Raw genomic sequence first — 19000 nt, forward strand, 5'->3', positions numbered from 1 at the left:
TATATATATATATAGTCGTTATTCTAAAAGGGACACTTAAAATATCAATCTGGAATAGCATGGAATGTTGACATTTAACACTAGTGTGGAATAGTGAGGTAAAAAAAAGTGATTTTTATTTTAATAAAATAACACAGCTACTAGTTTTGCTGCCCATTCCCCATCATGCCCAAAAAGTCTCCACCTTTAAAAGAGAAATTCTCAAACACTCAGTGATGTGATTAGGCCACCTTTTTAGCTGAAATTACACGCCAACAACTTTTAGGAACCAGCAATTTTGCTGTGATTAATTGAGGTCCCTTTGTGGCCACATAAAAGTCAACTTGTACACCTGAGTGCACTTTCATAATGCGCAAGTGTATTGTTAATGTCACTTCAATTATGGTGCCTGCCCATATGTGGAGGTGTAAAGCTCTCACTTTCGTTTTTTTAGCAGAGAGGACATTTTGGCATGGTCACTACTTTAAAGTCAGAGTGCCAGCAGTGTTGGGCCAAACATTAAATATAGCCAATGATTGCATAGATAATCTATTATAAGCCCTGAAATGATTTTACTATGAACAATTTAAAAGGCAAATATGAAGCCAAATAACCAGGATAGAATCAAAACAGAGAGATAGAAACTCCAGTTTGAGACTTGGACTCGTAGGGCATTAAATGACATAAATGGAAAGATTCAGACTCATACTAGACGTTTGTCATAAAGACTTGTAACCCAACCTTCACGGGTTTTGTTTCTGGTCAGGAATGCAAACAGATGTCAGGACACATGCAGTGGGGGGAGTTTGTTTATTCTAATATTAATAATGTTAAGCAAACAAGGAAGAAAAGAGCAAAACACAAAGGAACCAATGAATACATGTTATAAGGTTCAATAGGGAACAGATAAAGCTGCAAACAATCAACCAAACAAGTAGGAACCAATGATTTAAATATTCCAGTTATCTGAGTGAAGGAGGAAATTATTAATACAAATTCAAACAAGGAAAGCAACAAAAACAACTAGAGGAAACTGTACAGCTTTGAATTCCTAACTTAGAGCAATAAGGAAGATCATATGTTTAAACAATGTTTAAATTGACTTGGCTCTGACATAGCGAAACAGTTGAGATGACCCTTAGACTAGTCCTTTATAGAACTTAGAATTGGTTTAGCTTTATCTCTCAAAAACCTGACTTGGACTTACACTTCTAAAGACTTGAGATTTGAGAGACAAAAAAAACAAGCAACTGTGTGAACATATCAGCCAAAAACTGCTAAAGATTAAGAATAGGCTTTTTAGGCCATGTTTTTGTGCACATGCAAGAAAATTAACATTTGTTAGAAGTGCTCACATCGTACTCACATTAGATACAGATGGATAGATTTTAGGCTGTAGATTGTTTATTATGTTCAATTGATTGATGATGTAGGAAAAAAATAGGTTCTGTAGTAGCTGTTTTTGCAAAAACCGCTGATGCTGATTTAAAGGTTTATCTGAAGTTTGTGTCTGTGACGTGTGGGTTCAGTAGAGATGTTAGCTCCCCCTTTCCTACTAAAAGACCAGTACATGAGGATAGCAGGAGGAGAATCCAAAAACAAAAAAACAACTGATAATGTCGAATATTTAGGTTTAGTCCTTTGCATCATTTTGGAGCTTCTACCATTAAATCTGTTTATGGAAGAGAATGAAAATGCAGCCTTCCATGTGAACCTTCCAAGCCGATTGGGCAAAGAGACATCTAGTGTCTGCCTACTAAAGCCATGTTTTTCATTTATTACTTTGTAATCAAAGTTTTAACCATCAAGGTATCAAATGAAAAAATCAGCAGATGCCATGAGAAACCACAGCTCTCGCTATTCCGCTTTCAAAGATGAAATCTTAGGTTCCGACAAAACAGATGTAAGAGGAGCAGCAGGTACACCTACGCCATATTGTGTTGTCATGGAGATTTTAGCTCAGCTGTCACAGCTATGTCATCCACATAAAACCATACAGTAGCAGCCATTCAAAATGGCCCTTCCCAATCAAGCGCCAGCAGAATGGCTGCCCACTTCCCTGCAACTCCCAGCAGAATCCCCTCCAACTTACAGCCACTGAAGTGACCCCCTTCTACTCCTGGGCGTGCATATTTTTTTTTTTATTCTGACTCCACCCTTTCACTGAATTACAGGGTCTGACCAAGAGATGACATTTCTCTTTAGATCTTAATGTACACAAAACATGACAGAAAGAAGGTATTAGTCCAAAGATTGATGTTTAAAAAGGAATTGTCGGGGACCAGCCAAGGGCCCGTCAAGGAAAGTAGGGACATTTTTAATGGCTATTACTGTAATACTACTACATGATTGGTCAGTTTTGGGTTGGTCTGGAGCAGATGAAACAGATGAGCTGTACAAAATTGATTGTTGTATTCTTGGTACCACTCAAACACTGAGAAAATTCAGCTTGCAGGTAATATTATGAAGATGACTCCCAGCTAAAGTTTCAGCTGTACCGTGCAAAAAGAGCTATGTGCTAATGTTCAGGTGATCGACTGAATCAGAAAAGATTACACTAAGTTCAATGTTGATAACACTTTGCCCCTTGTGAGTACAGTGTCTATCGAATCATAAGCTCTGGATCAACCTGGAAGAAGAGGAGTAGGAGGAGGAGAAGAGAGTCTTTAGATCAGATTAGGTCTTCTAATCAAAAGAAAAAAAGAAAAAAAAAAAACACCAGGAAAAAGAAAGGTGGGCAAGCTGCTGCAAAATAACATCGGTTTCAGTTTTAGAGATCCAAAAAATATTTTCACTTCAATTGAGTTTATTTATTTAGCGCCAATTCACAAGACAGTTTATCTCAAGGTACTTTACAGTTCAACCAGATCATATAGTCAAATTGATTAAGTTTTCTATCTAATCCCTCATACTTAGCAGGCTTGTAGGGACAGTGGAGAGGAAAGACTCCCTTTTAACAGGAAGAAACCTCCAGCAGAACCAGACTCAGTGTGAGCGGCCATCTGCCGAGACTGACTGGGGTTCAAGGAGACAGAAGCAGAGATACAAAAAGCAGCTGTAAAAGGCAGGAAACACACAGCCAGGCAGACAAGCTCTGAGAAACAGTTTGAGTCCTGTTTCTCTGTCAGAGAAACAGGACTCCACTGGAAAAACAGGCCGATCTGCAACATCTATAAACAAAGGTGCCGAAGGCAGCATCACTGCCATTTGATGGCAAATAGTGATTCTGGCACCAAATACACATTGGATTCACCTAAAAATAAAGGGTTTGTAGCACATCACCTCAAATCTGTTAAACTACTGATCCTTTAAACATATTTGTCCCATGGTGAGGTCTTCCTTGGATCTTCGGCATTTTATCAACCAGAACTACCATCTGGAATGTTGTTCTTCTTTACCTCCTTGAGAATCCTTATAAAACTGTGATGGTCATGTTATCTGATGTCACCAATGTCATCCAGTTATACTTTTTTAAATAGTATTTATATTTTTAAATCTAGCTCTCTTTCGTCCTGATTTGCAGGTTAACTGACTATATCAGCAACCATTTCATTCAGTGCCTAAAATAAATTATCTTTTTTTTTTTACTTGTATGTGTTACTTTCTTCTTTCCTGCAATATCTAGTTTACAATGGTGCTCACATGCAGAAAGAAGTACCTTAAATCAAAGGAAAAAAGGAGCAGCCGTAATATATGTGTTATATGGTTCAGTCATGATTAGCCTTTTAAAATGAACATTTATTTACTTAAAAAAGGGGTAATTTTATTCTGATATTATAGATTTTGCCTTAATGGGTACCTCTAAATATTTTTTGTCCAACTTGCACACGGTGGCCAATCACAGCCAGAGAGAGCTGAGGGTGCTGAAGAGTCAAGGCAAGGGGAAGAGTTTAAAGTCAAGAGATCCTTTCAAGTGTGAAGAAGCATTCTTGTGTAGAATGTCAATGTATTTCCTTATGCGTTTTTCTGTCTGCTTTCTACTACCTGTCTCTCCCACTGCAACAATCACCTGTCATCCCTCATGCCATCTTTCTCTTTATTTATTGTCCACCTCTCTCCCTTTTTTTTTCCTTGCCTGTCCTCACATGTCACCTGTCATCCTCTTCATCCCCAGTTCTCTCCCCTCTGTGGTGATTGCCCTCCCGTTGAAAATCACACCCTCAGGTTTCCGCTCGCCCATACTCACTCTCGCCCTCCCTTTGGGGGTCTGCCACCGTGACAGGTTGCCAGAATGATGGACAGGCTTTTGAGGTCCTTGTCTCCACTTTATAACATCACACCCTCTAAAATGCTTGGCCACTATAATCTATCCTATTGACAGACATACTCCTATTGAATGAAAAAACCTGTAAAATGTTGAAAGGTACCAATAAGGTCACATATCACGTCCCCTTTTTTTTTTTAGATACAACACTGTGTTAAGCCTCAGACCTTCTACCTGTAATATAAGTTATCAAGCAAAGGATTTCCATATTGGTATTGGTCCTTCTTTTCCTGCAAAAGCTGTCTTAACTCCAAGAGCCTCCAAAAACACAATAGAAAAATATTCTGTAATTCACTACAGTATTTTATTGTACTGAATAAAGAATTGCTGTTTGGGTTGTACCAGACTGTTGTGGGATTATAGGATACAGAGAATATATTGTCATAATTCAACAGATTGTGACCTTAAAGGTCCTTCGTTGAGTTTTTACAAACTTTCTCTAAATATGGTAAGCAATGAAAGGCTGTGAAATATATGAAAAAGAGCTAAGATAACCTGATGCTTAGGGGACCACCAGCTTAACAAATGGGCCCGAGGAATGGGTGGGGATTTGTCCCATAGCTTACCCAGAGCTAGTTACAGGTAAGATATTTAGTTACAGCTGCAAGTAAGACACTGATTTGACAAATTATTTATGCTCTTTTTGTTGAAATTTCTAACTGAATTTACAGTAGTAGTGGCGCTTTCAGTTAACAAACTTCTATATATGATATTTAATGAAGAATTCAGTTTTCCGCTGCTTTTTGTGGATCTCGATGCTATTGCTAAAATCAATGTCAGAAGAACACACAGAAAGCCAGTCACGAAATCAAAGAAGAACCCAGCAGGAATTGAACAGAGCTGTATTAAATCCATTGACCCTTCTGTTTAGGTACCTTATCCACCAAAGTTAGGATTAAGGTAATCCCTTAGAAGACTTATTGAAGCTATTGTATCAGGTTTAGGTAGTGACAGCCTTTAGTGACTGACCTTAGATTAAGGTTTTCGGCAAAACAAGTAAGAGCCTTTTTTTGGTGCATGACAAAACTTTATTGACAACAACACAGATAATCAACTGAATAAAGAACTATTTTTAAACATCTCTACAAACAGCCGTCAGGGGCTTTTACAATATAGACATTTAGAATATAAATTAAATTTAAGCCTTGGATTTTTATCTTCAGCTACCACTTTATACATTTCTCATTTATTAATACTGTATATACTTCAGTGATGGTATCAAGGTGTTGCTATATAGTATCTGTAGTTCTATATCAGTTGGTTGTGCAGTTCTTTTTACATCTCTCTTTGCAGGTGATGAAGCAGATTGAAGTTTTGCCAATCTCTCTCTTCTATCTCCTCTTTCTTTCAGTTTTTCTCCCTTTTTTGTTCTCATTTCTCTCTCCTCTTCTACTTTTTCAATGTAGTGTCCACATAACATGAATTATTAAATAATAATAAAACTTTTTACATATACAAATTAAGCAGAGCACTATGGCAAAAGCGATAATGCTCCACTTGTGAGAGTAAAATCTTTTGGGCTCTTTTTGTCATTAAGACAATGATACTTATTGCCGCATTGCCAGATTGGACACTATTAAAAAAATAAATCAATTAGCAAAAACGATTTAAAAAATAAGTTTGGTTGAATTGACAAACCTCCGTTGTGCACTTCTGAATTGATTGGACAAATATCAATGGAGTGGAGTGCCTCTCAAATAAAAGCCCAAAGTGGTGGTAAAAGTGGTAAAGACTACCACCCATCATCCAGTTCACAGTTGGATGCAAGGGATGTTTGGAGTGCATTCTGGTATAGAAAACAGTGACTAAAAGAATTTTTAGGTCCCCTGCTGCCAAAGCATTAGGGGATGTAAAACTTAATATTTACAGATTTAACATTTGTTTTTAAAGGCACTTATTGGTACCTGCTGGCACTCATGCCACCGACATACCTTATCATTCTAAACCTGCTGGTAATACCTGTAGTTATTAAGTTAGTGTTGACATGGAAATCTGATAAAAACTCATTAACATTTTGTAATTCTCTGACTGGTGGTTCCAAAAAATGTCTTGAAGGGAGATGTAAAGTTAACAGAAATGCTACTTTATGTAGCAGAAAAATACAATTACTTAAATTTAATCTTGTTTTAAGACTGTATGTCTCTGTCTTTAATGACTTGTGGATTTAAGCATCTTAACCTCCTAAATGAAGATAAAACGTTAGCCACATTAAAGTTACAACTTTTGCTTATTAACCTTTCTACTTTCCCAACTTGCATTCATTTTCAGAACATCAGCAGTTATCTCTGAGATTTATGTTTTGAATTATCATTACTTCACCATGATATTAATTTGAGACTTCCCTAACTGTTAGACTTCCCTAACTGTCTTTTCTTTACAGCCGATGATGGATGTGGAGGGACATTGCGGGGACAGAGTGGGGTAATCACCACCCCCAACTATCCAACTGAGTATAACAACAACGCTGACTGCACCTGGACTGTACTTGCCGAGCCTGGAGATACCATTGCCTTGGTTTTCTCTGACTTTCATTTGGAGGATGACTATGACCTGTTGGAGGTCAGCGGTACCGATGGACCTTCACAGTGGTGAGTGTTCCTGCCAGAATTATGTTAAACAAAAAGAAGGCTGAAAAGTTAGGTAGGAGTGTTTTTGCACAGGAGTAAAATATGCTTTTGAGGTGTTTAATGGTTTATGTTAAACTGGGTCATAGTAGCGTCAAGTGTTGAGAATTGAGACTCTTTTTGATTTGACAGATAATAGTAATTTATTTGATAACCACTTCCTAGCTTTCAAGTTCCAAACATCCTTGTGCTGCACCACTGGTTTGGTGGTCCTAATGTATAATTTGAGCACTCAATCTCGGTTGCACACTTTGACTCATTCTCTCAATTTCTGAGTGTCGCACAAACACACATCCTCAAATCCAGTGATGAAGAGGCTGGATATCCTGGCGTCAGTGTGGGTCTCTCACCATCTGTGGCAGCTCCTCCTCTCTCTGACAACTCTCTCAGCTCAGGAAGTAATTAGTGAGCTCAATTACAGCCGCCAGCCGTATACTGGTGTTTTATACACATTACTCTTACTCTCACAGAAACACACTTTAGTCTATGTGGGGAATGTGCACAAGTTTATTTTGATTAACACAACCTCATATGAGCTGACACTCTAAAAAAACGTAGAAACAATTAATGATTGGAATACTCCTTGCAAGTAAATAATAAATAAATAAAAATAACATGGTTCGAAAAAAAAAAATAAAAATATACCTTGCTGTGATAATGGTAAATCAAACTCTCCTTAAGGATACTGCAAACTGGAGTTTCACCTTTGATTTTTAGTATAATCAATTTAAACAAGTATAAAAAAGCCGTAGTACAAATAATGGGACAATCAAGGAGACTTTGAAGTCAGCCACAGGCAGCAGTTAGCAGGACGTGACTTTCAATACACTTCAGAGTTAAATACAAACATTAAGAAAATGCAGTTGAAATAGAAGTACATGTACGGTACCTTGTAAAAGTATCTGAACAAATTCTAACTTTTTTTCCATTTTGTAATTGAACAACCACCAAATACTATAATCCAATGCAATCCAAAAGTAAAATACTTAGAGGTTGAACAGTGCTCTTGGAGCACTGTTTAGTTAATTATCAGAAAATGTAAATTGGGAAAACTGCAAACCTACAATGATATGAAGATTAAAAAAAAAATTCAGAGTAGCCCTGAGTACTGTGGCAAGTCTGAATAAAATGTTGTGTGTTGCTCAGATCTGTCATTTATGGTTTAGTGAGCTGTAAAAAATACATTGTTGAAAGAAAGCATTTGTAAACTAAAGGTTACCACAAGTCACATAGGAAGTAGAAACCAACATGCCTACCAGTAACTAGTGTTGCTCTATTCTACAAAGACAAAATGTACGTTTCTGGACTTCATGTGAAGGGTGATATTTTAATTGCACATCTTAATGAATATGCTATTTTCATGGTAAAATATAAGCTGTGGCAGTGTCATTAAACAAAGAAAATAAGGATATCTAAGGATGCATCTTTTTCCCAAAGAAGCTAAGAAGACCTAAGCAGTTTCAGGGTCAGACGGTTCTCACAGGATATTACTAAAGAAATGTGAAGGAAAGGGTGGGACCCATGATAGACTGTGTGGGCATTTAGTAAGACCGACAACAGAGGGATTATAAAATTCCATCTAATTGCCATAAACAAAAAGTAATGGTTCAACCTAACGCTAGCATTATTGCAAGAAATATTCAAAAAAGGTACCTCTGTGAAACATTTTAAAGATATTTATCTCGTCCATTTTAAACTGAACACATCGTGAAGTTAATCCAAATTTTTTTTTAATTTTCATTTTGTTTCATTCTGAATTTTGAACTCTTTCGCCACTGCTAGAGACAATATTGGATACTGGAATGTTGCTATGCAGTGTAGTAATACTGATTTCTGAAAAAAAAAAATATTTACGAGTACATTGCATGGTTTTTATAGGTGAACTTTGTTCAAGCCTTTTCTAGTCTTTAATAAAACCCTGAAATCACCTTTAGCCCATTAACAGTCTTGATTATACAATATTGATTTTTGTCATTAGGAATAAAATAGGCTTATTTTTTATACAAATATCCTAAATTTAGTAGTGCCAGAGCAGAACTCTGTTTTATTGCTAGCAAAAACCAATCTCCTTGTGGTGACTTGAGAAGGGGAAAACTTTTGGGATTAGCTCAACATTCTATAATGGAGATGGATGGAAACATTGTTGATTGTTCCAGAACATCCAGACTGGAATTGGTTTGTTTGGTTGAACAATCAGCCAGTAAAGCTAACAAGACTGTTAGGTTAATTGACATCTCAAAATTGTTTTTAGGTGTGTGTGTGTGCATGGTGACCATTTCAGGATGTACCACATCTTCTCACCCATACGCTGTAGGAGGTGGGTGCCCGTCCCAACGGCAACTCTGACGGAATAAGAGGGAGAAGATGGATGGATTGATAGATGGATCAATTATGCAATTTGTATTTGAAAAAGTGAAGGACAAAAGCTAATTGATAAGCAGTTTAAATAACACAAAAGGAAACCAGCTGCCAGTTCAGATTTGTTTGTTTTTTTTTACATTTTTTTTTTTTATAACCACATTTTCTCCCAAGGGCAATTTTCACCATTCTAATCAATGAATTAGATTGTGTTCAACAGTGGCACAGCCTATATTAGTGCTTTTGTTGAGGTATCACAAACATTTTATGCAAACTTAATGCTGTGAAAATGACAAATACTTTGAATTGATATATTATTTTGACTTTTGTCTACAGTTTACATAGAGATTCATACCCCCCAAGCAGCTCTGACAGTTCAAGATAACAATTTTAATCATAGTACTATATATATATATATATATATATATATATATATATATATATATATATATATATATATATATATATATATATATATATATATATATAGCGTGTGTGTGTGCTATTTATATTTTATTTTTTACATAAAAGATCAGTCCTTGGAGATGCTAGAACGGTTCCTCTAGCAGCAGTCAGCTGTCTCTGCAGCTTTGCCCCCTGATGTGCAGAGGAATGAAGGCTATCTCTGCACCATGACAGAGGTTGACATAATGTCAGCAGAGATGTGGTGAAAGCTTTTATAGCCTTTTAATGCTCTGAATTCTGCCTCAATGGAAATATCTGATTGTATGTCCATGACTACAACAAACTCCATTGCTATTGTGGTTTTATTCATATATAAGCTTGAGGAGATAAGCTGTGGCCTTAAGAACTTCTCAACTCAATGCAAAGTACAGGATAAACTTGGCTGCTGTAAATTATGACTGGCAGAATGCATTCAAATGTGTCAACAGGTTCAAAACTGTGTTTTGAAATCCTTTAAACTTTTAGAGCACTGACAGTAAGGATGGGGGTGATTGTTAAAATAAGCAATGTCTTCGTATGCTTTGTTGGCAATACATCAATCCGGATTGTATGGCTAGTATTTATCTTGACCTACCATCATTTGTTTTGGCAGGTTTTTAATTCTCTTTAAAATCAACAATGTGAGAGGTTTTAAAAACAAAATTCATATTATTTCTCTCTAGCCTTTCTGCCTTGAGGCACAATCAACACTAGAGCAGAGGTTGCATAATACCTCTGTATGAAGAAAGAGCACATGTGACACAGGGTTTTGCTAATAATATAAAATACATGGTTAGGGAGTTAACACTTAAACTAGAAAACCGATTTCTTAGAGGTACCAACAGAAGGCATAAAGTGAACCTTAATCTTAAAACAGTGATTAGTCCAACTAGCAATGGCGGATGGGTTGGCATTACTAAACGCTCTCTACCAAAAATTCTATAGAAGAAAGTCTTAATATTAACTTTAACTTCTCCATAGACTGACAATATTTTCAAATCCAGAATTTTTTGTTAGAGGTTGATATAAAAAATAATAAAAAAATAGGCCAACTTAAATGTTATATATTCAACCTTCCTGCAATTAGCTAAAAGTCCTCTTCTCTCACATCCTATCCCTAAATAAGCCACAGAGTACTTGTTATAAATCCACTACTCTGCTTCGAATATCAGCTTGTACTATTTTATTTTTGGATTGCTAGTTGTATTCTAATAAGTTATGGAGTTTAAACAATGTTGTTGATGCCAGTTTTGGCATAATGTCTTATACCCAAATACTCCAACTATTTAGGACGAACACTGCATGAATAAGGAGCATTGTGAGGTGTTACTATTGCCCTGTTATCTGAAATTATCCAAATAATTTATTTGCCTAATAAAATGGCATAAAAGTATTCTCAAATAACTCTTACAAAACAAAATAGGGCTGTTACAAATAACATATTATCATGTTCATTGTGCTGATAAGCTATTAGAGCATGAAGAAAAGAGCTAAACCTCCCTAAAAATGAAAATTTTGATTTATTAGGAACACTGTAGGTTTTGGAAATCTTGGTGCAAAACAGAGTTAAGGCAGAATTGATCAAAAATATTTGGGGATTAGGGCATAGAGATTGGAATACTGAGGTTGTGAGTTCCAGCCCCACTCCCACAGACTGTCACTCTGGGTATCTGAGCAAGACCCTTAACCCCACACTGTTCCCTGTAGCAGCCCACTGCTCCCCAAGGGGATGGTTTAAATGCACAGAGTTAATTTCGTTGCTCTCTACTTGTGACAGTGTAATGACAATTAAAGGTGGGGAAAAAAAATAAAGCAACTGTACCCTGTGTTAAAGTTTACAGTTAGCTCTGCTCAAGCCTTATGTAATCAATATGATGATAGCCAGTGTCTAACCTCAAACCTTTGCCGCTGACATATTAGTTTAGGAACATGAAAGTAAATAGTTTTGTTTGAACTACTTTTCATTTATCTAAACTGTTTTGTTCCGAGATATGAAAATGGCAGAGAATAAATTGTAAGGCTTTACCCAGATATTTTGATGAGAAATTCAACAGATATTCTTGAAATTAGCCTCAGTAAAAAGGACTACCACATTATAAGCAGAGTAAGGTAAAAAAAAAAAAAAAAAAGAAAAGAAAAAATTATGGTGGTTGAGGCCTGAACTGTTCCAAGACCTGATGAGATGGGATCTAAAGTGTTTGCGTCGTATGGTAACAAATTTCTAAGCCATTATAATCTTTGTTTCCACATTGATTTCTTTCGTTTCTCCTTCCAGGTTTAGGCTATGTAAATAACACTCTGGCCCCTCTATTGCCAAATCCTTATTTGCCCACTTGTCACTAAGTGAAAATCATAGCTATTTGACTTTTAATTTTCTTGGATGCTCATTTGGTTTCTCAGGTAATATAATTATTTTTTTCATCTACTAACGTGCTGAAAGCAGCTCCCTTTGCCTCTTTAATACTGTAAATAAAGGACAATGAGTGCCTGATATTTGAAAGCATTGTGAATACTTGCAGTATTTTCTCTGTATTTCTATAAAGGAGGAACAAACTAACACAAAAACTGGTTACTCATTCTCGTTCTGATAACTTTTACAGACTTCATTTCTCAAAAAGCGTGTTTTTCATCATCTGTTTTTGATGCTTCATTCTCTGACGACATAAAGCTCTTTGGGTCAATGCAGCTTATTTTCTTTGCTTGTAGATCTGAGAGCCCAATGAGGTTTGATCCCTCTAGGTAGCTTCCAATGCTTTTTTTCTCCCTTTTAACACCACGCCGTACGGACGTGAGACACTGACATTTAGTCAGCATATGGATTATCCCTGCTGTGCTGATATGTGTCATGTTGTCCCAGAGTGGAAAGAGAGAACAATTGTGTGTGTATGAGAGAAGACGAGCAGAGATAAAGACTTGTATGTGGAGCGCAGAACAGTGGATGTATATTGATTGGCTGTTAGGTTTACTCACCTGAGAGTAGATAGTCTTTGAGACAACTTTTTACGTACATTCATCTGCTGTTTACTTTAGCTTCCAAAGGGTTCTGCTGCAATATAAGCATGGTGTGTTTTTTTTTTTCTGCAGAGAAATGCCTTTTCAAGGCATGAACTAAATATCAGTAGAAAGATAGAACAACCTATAAAATGTAGGGATTAAATATGGAACATTTTTGTCATACCACAGGTACAATATAAAGCCTCTTTTATGAAGATGCAAGACTCACAGTAACCAGAGTTGTTCTCCTAATAGAGAAGGAGCTGTGAGTTTCCCACCTGTTGTTTTACTGAGAGAAGTTCAACTCTTTGACTTTGCTTAGAGGAAGGACAAATTAGGCTATTTTGGAAATGTTTCTGCTCAGGAATAAAAGTGGAGTCTCAGTCATCAATGTTATGGAGCTGGCAGTCTTTTACGTTAGAATGTTACAATATTTTTGTTGTTATTACATTCAAGACATTGTGCCTTGATGATTTCCTAACTTTGTTAAAAGTGTATATTCTCAATTTAAAAAAAACACGGATTTATATTTTGTATTCAAAGGACAAATTAAATATAATAAATTCCAGCTTCTTCAGCTACAGTCATTAATTTTGGCTGCAGGGGGATTTCATGGTGGTTTATATTGATTTCCCTGGGCTAGATAAAAATAGAACAGCAAGGCGTTTGTCACCCATCTGCCAGTGACTAACTCCAGTATTATTTTGTGAGGCTCCTGTTGCTATAAGTTTAATTTTTTCCTGTTTTATCTAAGAATTACAGATAGGTTTAACAGGAATAGGGCTGTAGAAATGGCATTTTAAAGACCTAACATTAAGTAATGATTTTGGTGGACATAGCAACCTGATGAATGAGATTTATGGTTGCAAAATTTCCTGGGTGGCTGAAACCCTTCATCTTCTGACAGTGAGTTAGGGAACATCCCAAGGAGTAGGAGAGGCCTGATGTCCTCTGAAAGCCAAATGCTGTCTTACAGAGAAAATATAAGTCGAGCTTTTCCTCAGTTTGGCCGACTACAGTGCTTTGTATGGTCATCAGATTGATGAAATTTAGCAATAATAGGATCTATAGGCTGGATCATTGTATAAAAATAGTATTATTTATGTATTCCCATTTTAAAAATCATATGGAAAATATTAAACAAGGAGATCAGCACACTGATGTCCTCTGATGGTAGCTGGTGCAGCCATTCATGAGGAAACATTAATATCACCCCTGATGATTTCTTTATATACAAGGGTGATCTGTTCGGCCTTTTACAGACCAAGAATATCATCATTGCTGGTACCCTTTGGAAAACAGAGAATGAGTTATGGCCCTCCACCAAACAGCATTCAGAACTGTTCTTCCAGGATGTCAAAATGGAACACTGAGAATTAATAAGAGAAACCTCCACAAATGTTGCATTCCCTGCACTGCAAAAACTGGTGTGGGCATTGTTGATGTGCGGAAGGCAAAATAGAATTCTCTTCAGTATTACAAAAACACAAAATATGGTTTAGATATTTTGGGTCAGATGCAAAGGAACTGTTCAGTCACGTGAGGGGTGTGAATAAGGCTTAGTGTGGTGTTTTCAATAAACTGGATCTTGCAGAAATAAATGTCCATGTTCTCTCCCAGAGGCGTATTACCACCGAGATCCTACAATGGAAGTCTTTTGCAGTAACTGGGAGAGGAGCTTTGAGCTGAATATTTTAGAGGGTGACGGCCATCAAGGCAGATGGAACAAGGTGGTAATAAAAGCTATCAGGACTCAGAAGTGCTGCATACTCAAACAAGGAGGCTGTGCCAGGTGAGGAGAAGCTCCTCTAAAAATAAAACCTCTGAAAATTGCAGCAGATGCTGCAAAGTCATGTTTGTGAGCTCACAGGGCACAGAGAGGTGATCTGCATTTACTTCTATTGGTAAATAGATGTATTGGCCTTATTGTAAAAGAGCAAATGTTTAAAGGAGTACAAATATTCTTGTTTTAGTATCTTTTTTTAACCAACTTCTGCCACTTAGTTTGTGTGTTATCTGTTATGTAATTTCATATTTGTTGAATTTTATTACAATATTTTTGGAAAACATCAAATTTGTATTCATACATAATTTGGTAATATAGGATGATGATTTATGGTAATACATTGTGCTTTATTTTACATAAAAATAATGAAAATTAATTGTATAATGTTATAATTTGTTTTTTAGTGATTGTTATCATATTTTAAAGCTAAAGGATAAATACTGTACACATTTTGGTGCTGTTTGGGTGTGTAAAACATTGCTTAGCTGATTTAGTTTAGTTTCATTTTAGATGTGAACTTACAAGGGGTATTAATAGAGTTTTAAATACAGGGGTGATAATGACCCCTTGTAGCAGTCTGGTTGTTACAATTTAGAGGTTATTTAAGTTTTAATGCTGTCTTTAAAAATACATGCTGTCAACTGGGAGCTGCAACAAAATATAATATGCTGCACAATAACAACTTGAAAGTACCCTCTCCTTCCTTCAACACTTGTCAGTGCTAGGGGCATATGAAGCATCTGAAATGGTTCATGTCTATCATTGAGGTCCAAAGAAAGAGAGTTTTCTTGTCCAGCCTATACATTGCATCCATCTCAGGTTGTTGTGTTTGGAGTTTCATATTCACAGACCAGTCAGATTGGCTCATGCTGATCCCAAAGAAGCCAACAATGAGAACATCAGCACACTTTCAAGGGTCTAATAGAGGCCATGCCTAGATGGGTCAGGCCTGTTTGTGTAAACACTGTGAAGCCGTTATTTCAACCCAAGGTACGATAACTGATATGATAACTATATATCAGCCCATGCTGACTTCTAAGTTTCTAAAAACATTTCTAATGGTTTTCATTTTAATTTCATTAGATGATAGTGAATTAGGTTCCATGCTCTGAATTTACGAACCTTTATCCATACCTATGAGCACACATGTAGAAAACCTTGATCTCTGAAATTGTGATCAGCTTTTAACTTCTGCAATGCAGTAAGGCTCCACAGCAGTGGTTGTCATGTCAAGCTGATGTACTTTCACTTGCTTTTATGAAATGGTCACACATAGAGTGTGCTTGGAAGTAAATGATTATGCAGCATTTCCACAGACTGTTTGCCTGGGAGCAAAATCATAGAGAGCTGCACATGTGATTACCATGCATTCCTGCCTGAAAATGTGCCTTAGTATACATTCGTATGCTGAGAAATGAGTATTTACCATGTGAATAGTCTTTTAATAGTCTACAATGGGTTTATTTTGCATACATTTATTTTAAATGAAGACAATCAAATGGTCAGACATGCATTATTTATAGGATTAATGGCGGATTCAAAACGTATTTGGTGGCTTGCTTTCTAAACAGTTTGCAGAGGTGAAGGAAGTTTTTTACTTTTACATATAAACGATATAAATTTAACTATTGAAAATTGCTTTCCTTTTGGATGCCCTGCAAAATACACAGTCCTTATATCATGATGGCAAAAATATTAAATGACTACATGTCATCTTCGAAGGTATAAATTGATTCTGAATATTTAATAAAAGTTAAAATGTATATAAAGATCATTTATTTAGATTAGTAGAAAAAAAATATATATGCCTGTGTTTTAAGGCTAATGTCGGGGATTGTAATTATTTAATGACATATTTAGATATCTATCAAAGACTACTATGAAAAAAAAGTTCCAGATCATCCTTTTACAGAGATCAAGATACCTCTCACATATTACACCATAAAATTACCTGTTCTGTATCTACTTAAATCTTAGGACTGAGTGGGCTGCATCAACCTTCCTCCCACAATCCAACAACATGGCTATTAGTTTCATTTTTCATTTTAATTAGCCCTTAAGTGTGTGTGTATGTATTGACTCCTGCCTGTGCTGTCCTGTGGATTTTTGTTTGTTTGACCTGTCTATGTTGAACTCTGCCTATCACCTAATAAATTCACTGTATGTATACCGCTCAGGTTCATAATAAATACATGTGTTTTCTATACCCTTTATAAAGTAAAACATCTTTTTTTTTTTTTTTTTTTATAAATGTGATGAAAAAAATTAGAAACTTTTAAAATTTAATGAAGGAAATAACTGTGTGCCACACTTTGCAGAAATAACACGTTTTGTTGGTGAATCTCCCCAGAGTGAGAATGTCAGTGCTTCAGCTGGGTCACTGCTCAACCACAACACTAATCTCTACAATCTCAAACAGCCCCTTTATTGCAAACAAAAATTAGACCACAAATACACATACAACCCAATGCACCTTGTCTTAGGTGCTCTTGACAACAGGATAAGTATTTTTTCAGCTGTTTTGAATGCAAATTCAGCTTCTCTTTATTAATTTGAATTCTATTGCACTGCTAAGAAAAAAGACATCTACAATAAAAGAAAATTTATTAAATTTATTGAAACATTTTTATTGAATACATTTTTAAAACATGTGATTACATATTTGGAAAAAACTTCAAAATTAATAGTTTATTCTAAACTTTAAAATAAGCATCTAGCAATATTTAGAACATTGTTTTGTATAAATTCCTTTTCCCAAGCATTTATACTTAAAATGAAAAACTTATAGTAAGTTTAATTTTATGAACAAGGGCAAATTTATTAAATTTAAGAATAAAGGAAAAACGGTTAATATAAGTACATCTCAGTATCTTAATGGAAGTTTATACATATGTCTGTTGCATTTGACCCAAACAGCAGCTGTTCATTTTTCATGTTCTGCTGCCTTTGTTCATAGAATTAAAATACTATGCATCTGTCTCTTTATCAGAGAATGGCTGTCATTTTGTGTGTGATGAGACCAAGCCAAGCTGAACATATAAACAGAGGGACCTTCTAAAAAAATCACCTTCAGTGCCCATTGCAGGCTAAACCACAAAGGGCTAATTTAAACATTCCCCTCCAACTGCATCATTAACTTGTGGTAACGATTCATATTACAGTGTTGAAACAAAATCAAATACCAAGAAAGATGCAAAGAAGGAAATCATTGAATAGAAACCCCTTTAAAAAAATAAAATGAAATAAAAAAATAGTGCACCGTTCTGAAGACTTGTGGACATGACCAGGGCATGTAGCTAAAGAAGTATTCTTGTACCTGTAAAAGTAAAACATATAAATAAATCGGAGTGATTTCAACCAATCACCAAGTGTCTTTGACAAAGCACTGAGAAAGTAAATTTGGTAATTAGGTTCTACTTTCTGTCAGAAGTCTGCTCTATACCTTCCTTTAGTGATGGGTTCAGCAACACCGATGCTTTGACGCATGTGTTCAGCTCATGGAGCAAACCCTGGGTCAGTATGTGTATCATTTCAAGAAAGTCACATGACCGATAAAGGAGCTGTTTTAAACTGACAGAAGCACTTAACTCTTTTTATAAATGCGTCTGTCAATGGGATGCATCTGACAAAATAATATTTTATGTTTTGCGGTTCATCATCAAATTCATGAGGAAATATGGAGCAGCCTCAAGGCAAAAGAAAAGTTTTCATCTAATTTTCATCTCATATTTGTTTTAATTTTTTTGTTGTGCCATCCTGTTCCTCTCAGTTATTACTGCAGTTATCTGAATTTAAATTGGTTTCAAACTGACTCTTAATTTACTGTTCTTACTTTTTTAATATGTTAAAAAAAATGCTAGTCCACAGGCATCCTCATCCACATACAGTATTCGATTAAATTTTTTCCATATGATATATGTTCACATTATTTATCTAAAAATATCAAATTTATTTTTAATTTCAACAAATATAAGAAATAATACAATATAACACATTGGCTTTAAATCATGCTAAAGGTCATCAGATCATCGCCAGTTGTCTGTCAAAGAGGCAATCTGTAGGGATTTTAAAGGTCTAGCAGGTTTCAGTATTCAGTGACACAGCATCAGTACAGTTTGGCAAAGTGTTGAAACACTTTGTGACACCCCATCAACTCATAACTACCCTTCTTAGTGCTAGAGTTTTTTATCCTATGGGTAGGTGGATTTTAAAAAGTGATGTTCAAAGAACTGCAGGCATGACACATAAAAATATTAATTGAAATATTATTGTGTAATACCACTTAGATCACTGACATTCATCTCTGTCAGTCCGTCCATCCATCCATCTTCTCCCACTTGTTCTGTCATGTTCATGGTGGGGCCATGCCCATCTCTGGCAGCCTATGGGCCTAAAGCGGGGTAAACTGGTTGCCAGTATGTCGTAGGGCAACACAGAGACATATAAACATGCACACATGCAGTCACACCTAGGGACAGTTTGGACAAGCTATAGAGAACCCACATGGCATAGCGTTAGTTTTGTGCATGAACACCGTCCACTGAATACGTT

At 36.0% G+C, this 19000-nt stretch overlaps 1 protein-coding gene across 1 annotated transcript in view; it reads left to right on the top strand.

The window, feature by feature from the left end:
• The window catches only part of csmd2 (CUB and Sushi multiple domains 2), a 336283-nt gene that overhangs the window by 106429 nt on the left and 210854 nt on the right, over positions 1-19000 (top strand). The window contains exon 5 of the mRNA XM_015371540.1: positions 6624-6831. Within this exon, the coding sequence (XP_015227026.1) occupies positions 6624-6831 (208 nt within the window). The remainder of the gene's footprint in view (positions 1-6623; positions 6832-19000) is intronic.

This window comes from Cyprinodon variegatus, unplaced genomic scaffold, assembly GCF_000732505.1.
Source record: "Cyprinodon variegatus isolate N-32 unplaced genomic scaffold, C_variegatus-1.0 Scaffold60, whole genome shotgun sequence".
Taxonomy (NCBI): Eukaryota; Metazoa; Chordata; class Actinopteri; order Cyprinodontiformes; family Cyprinodontidae; genus Cyprinodon; species Cyprinodon variegatus.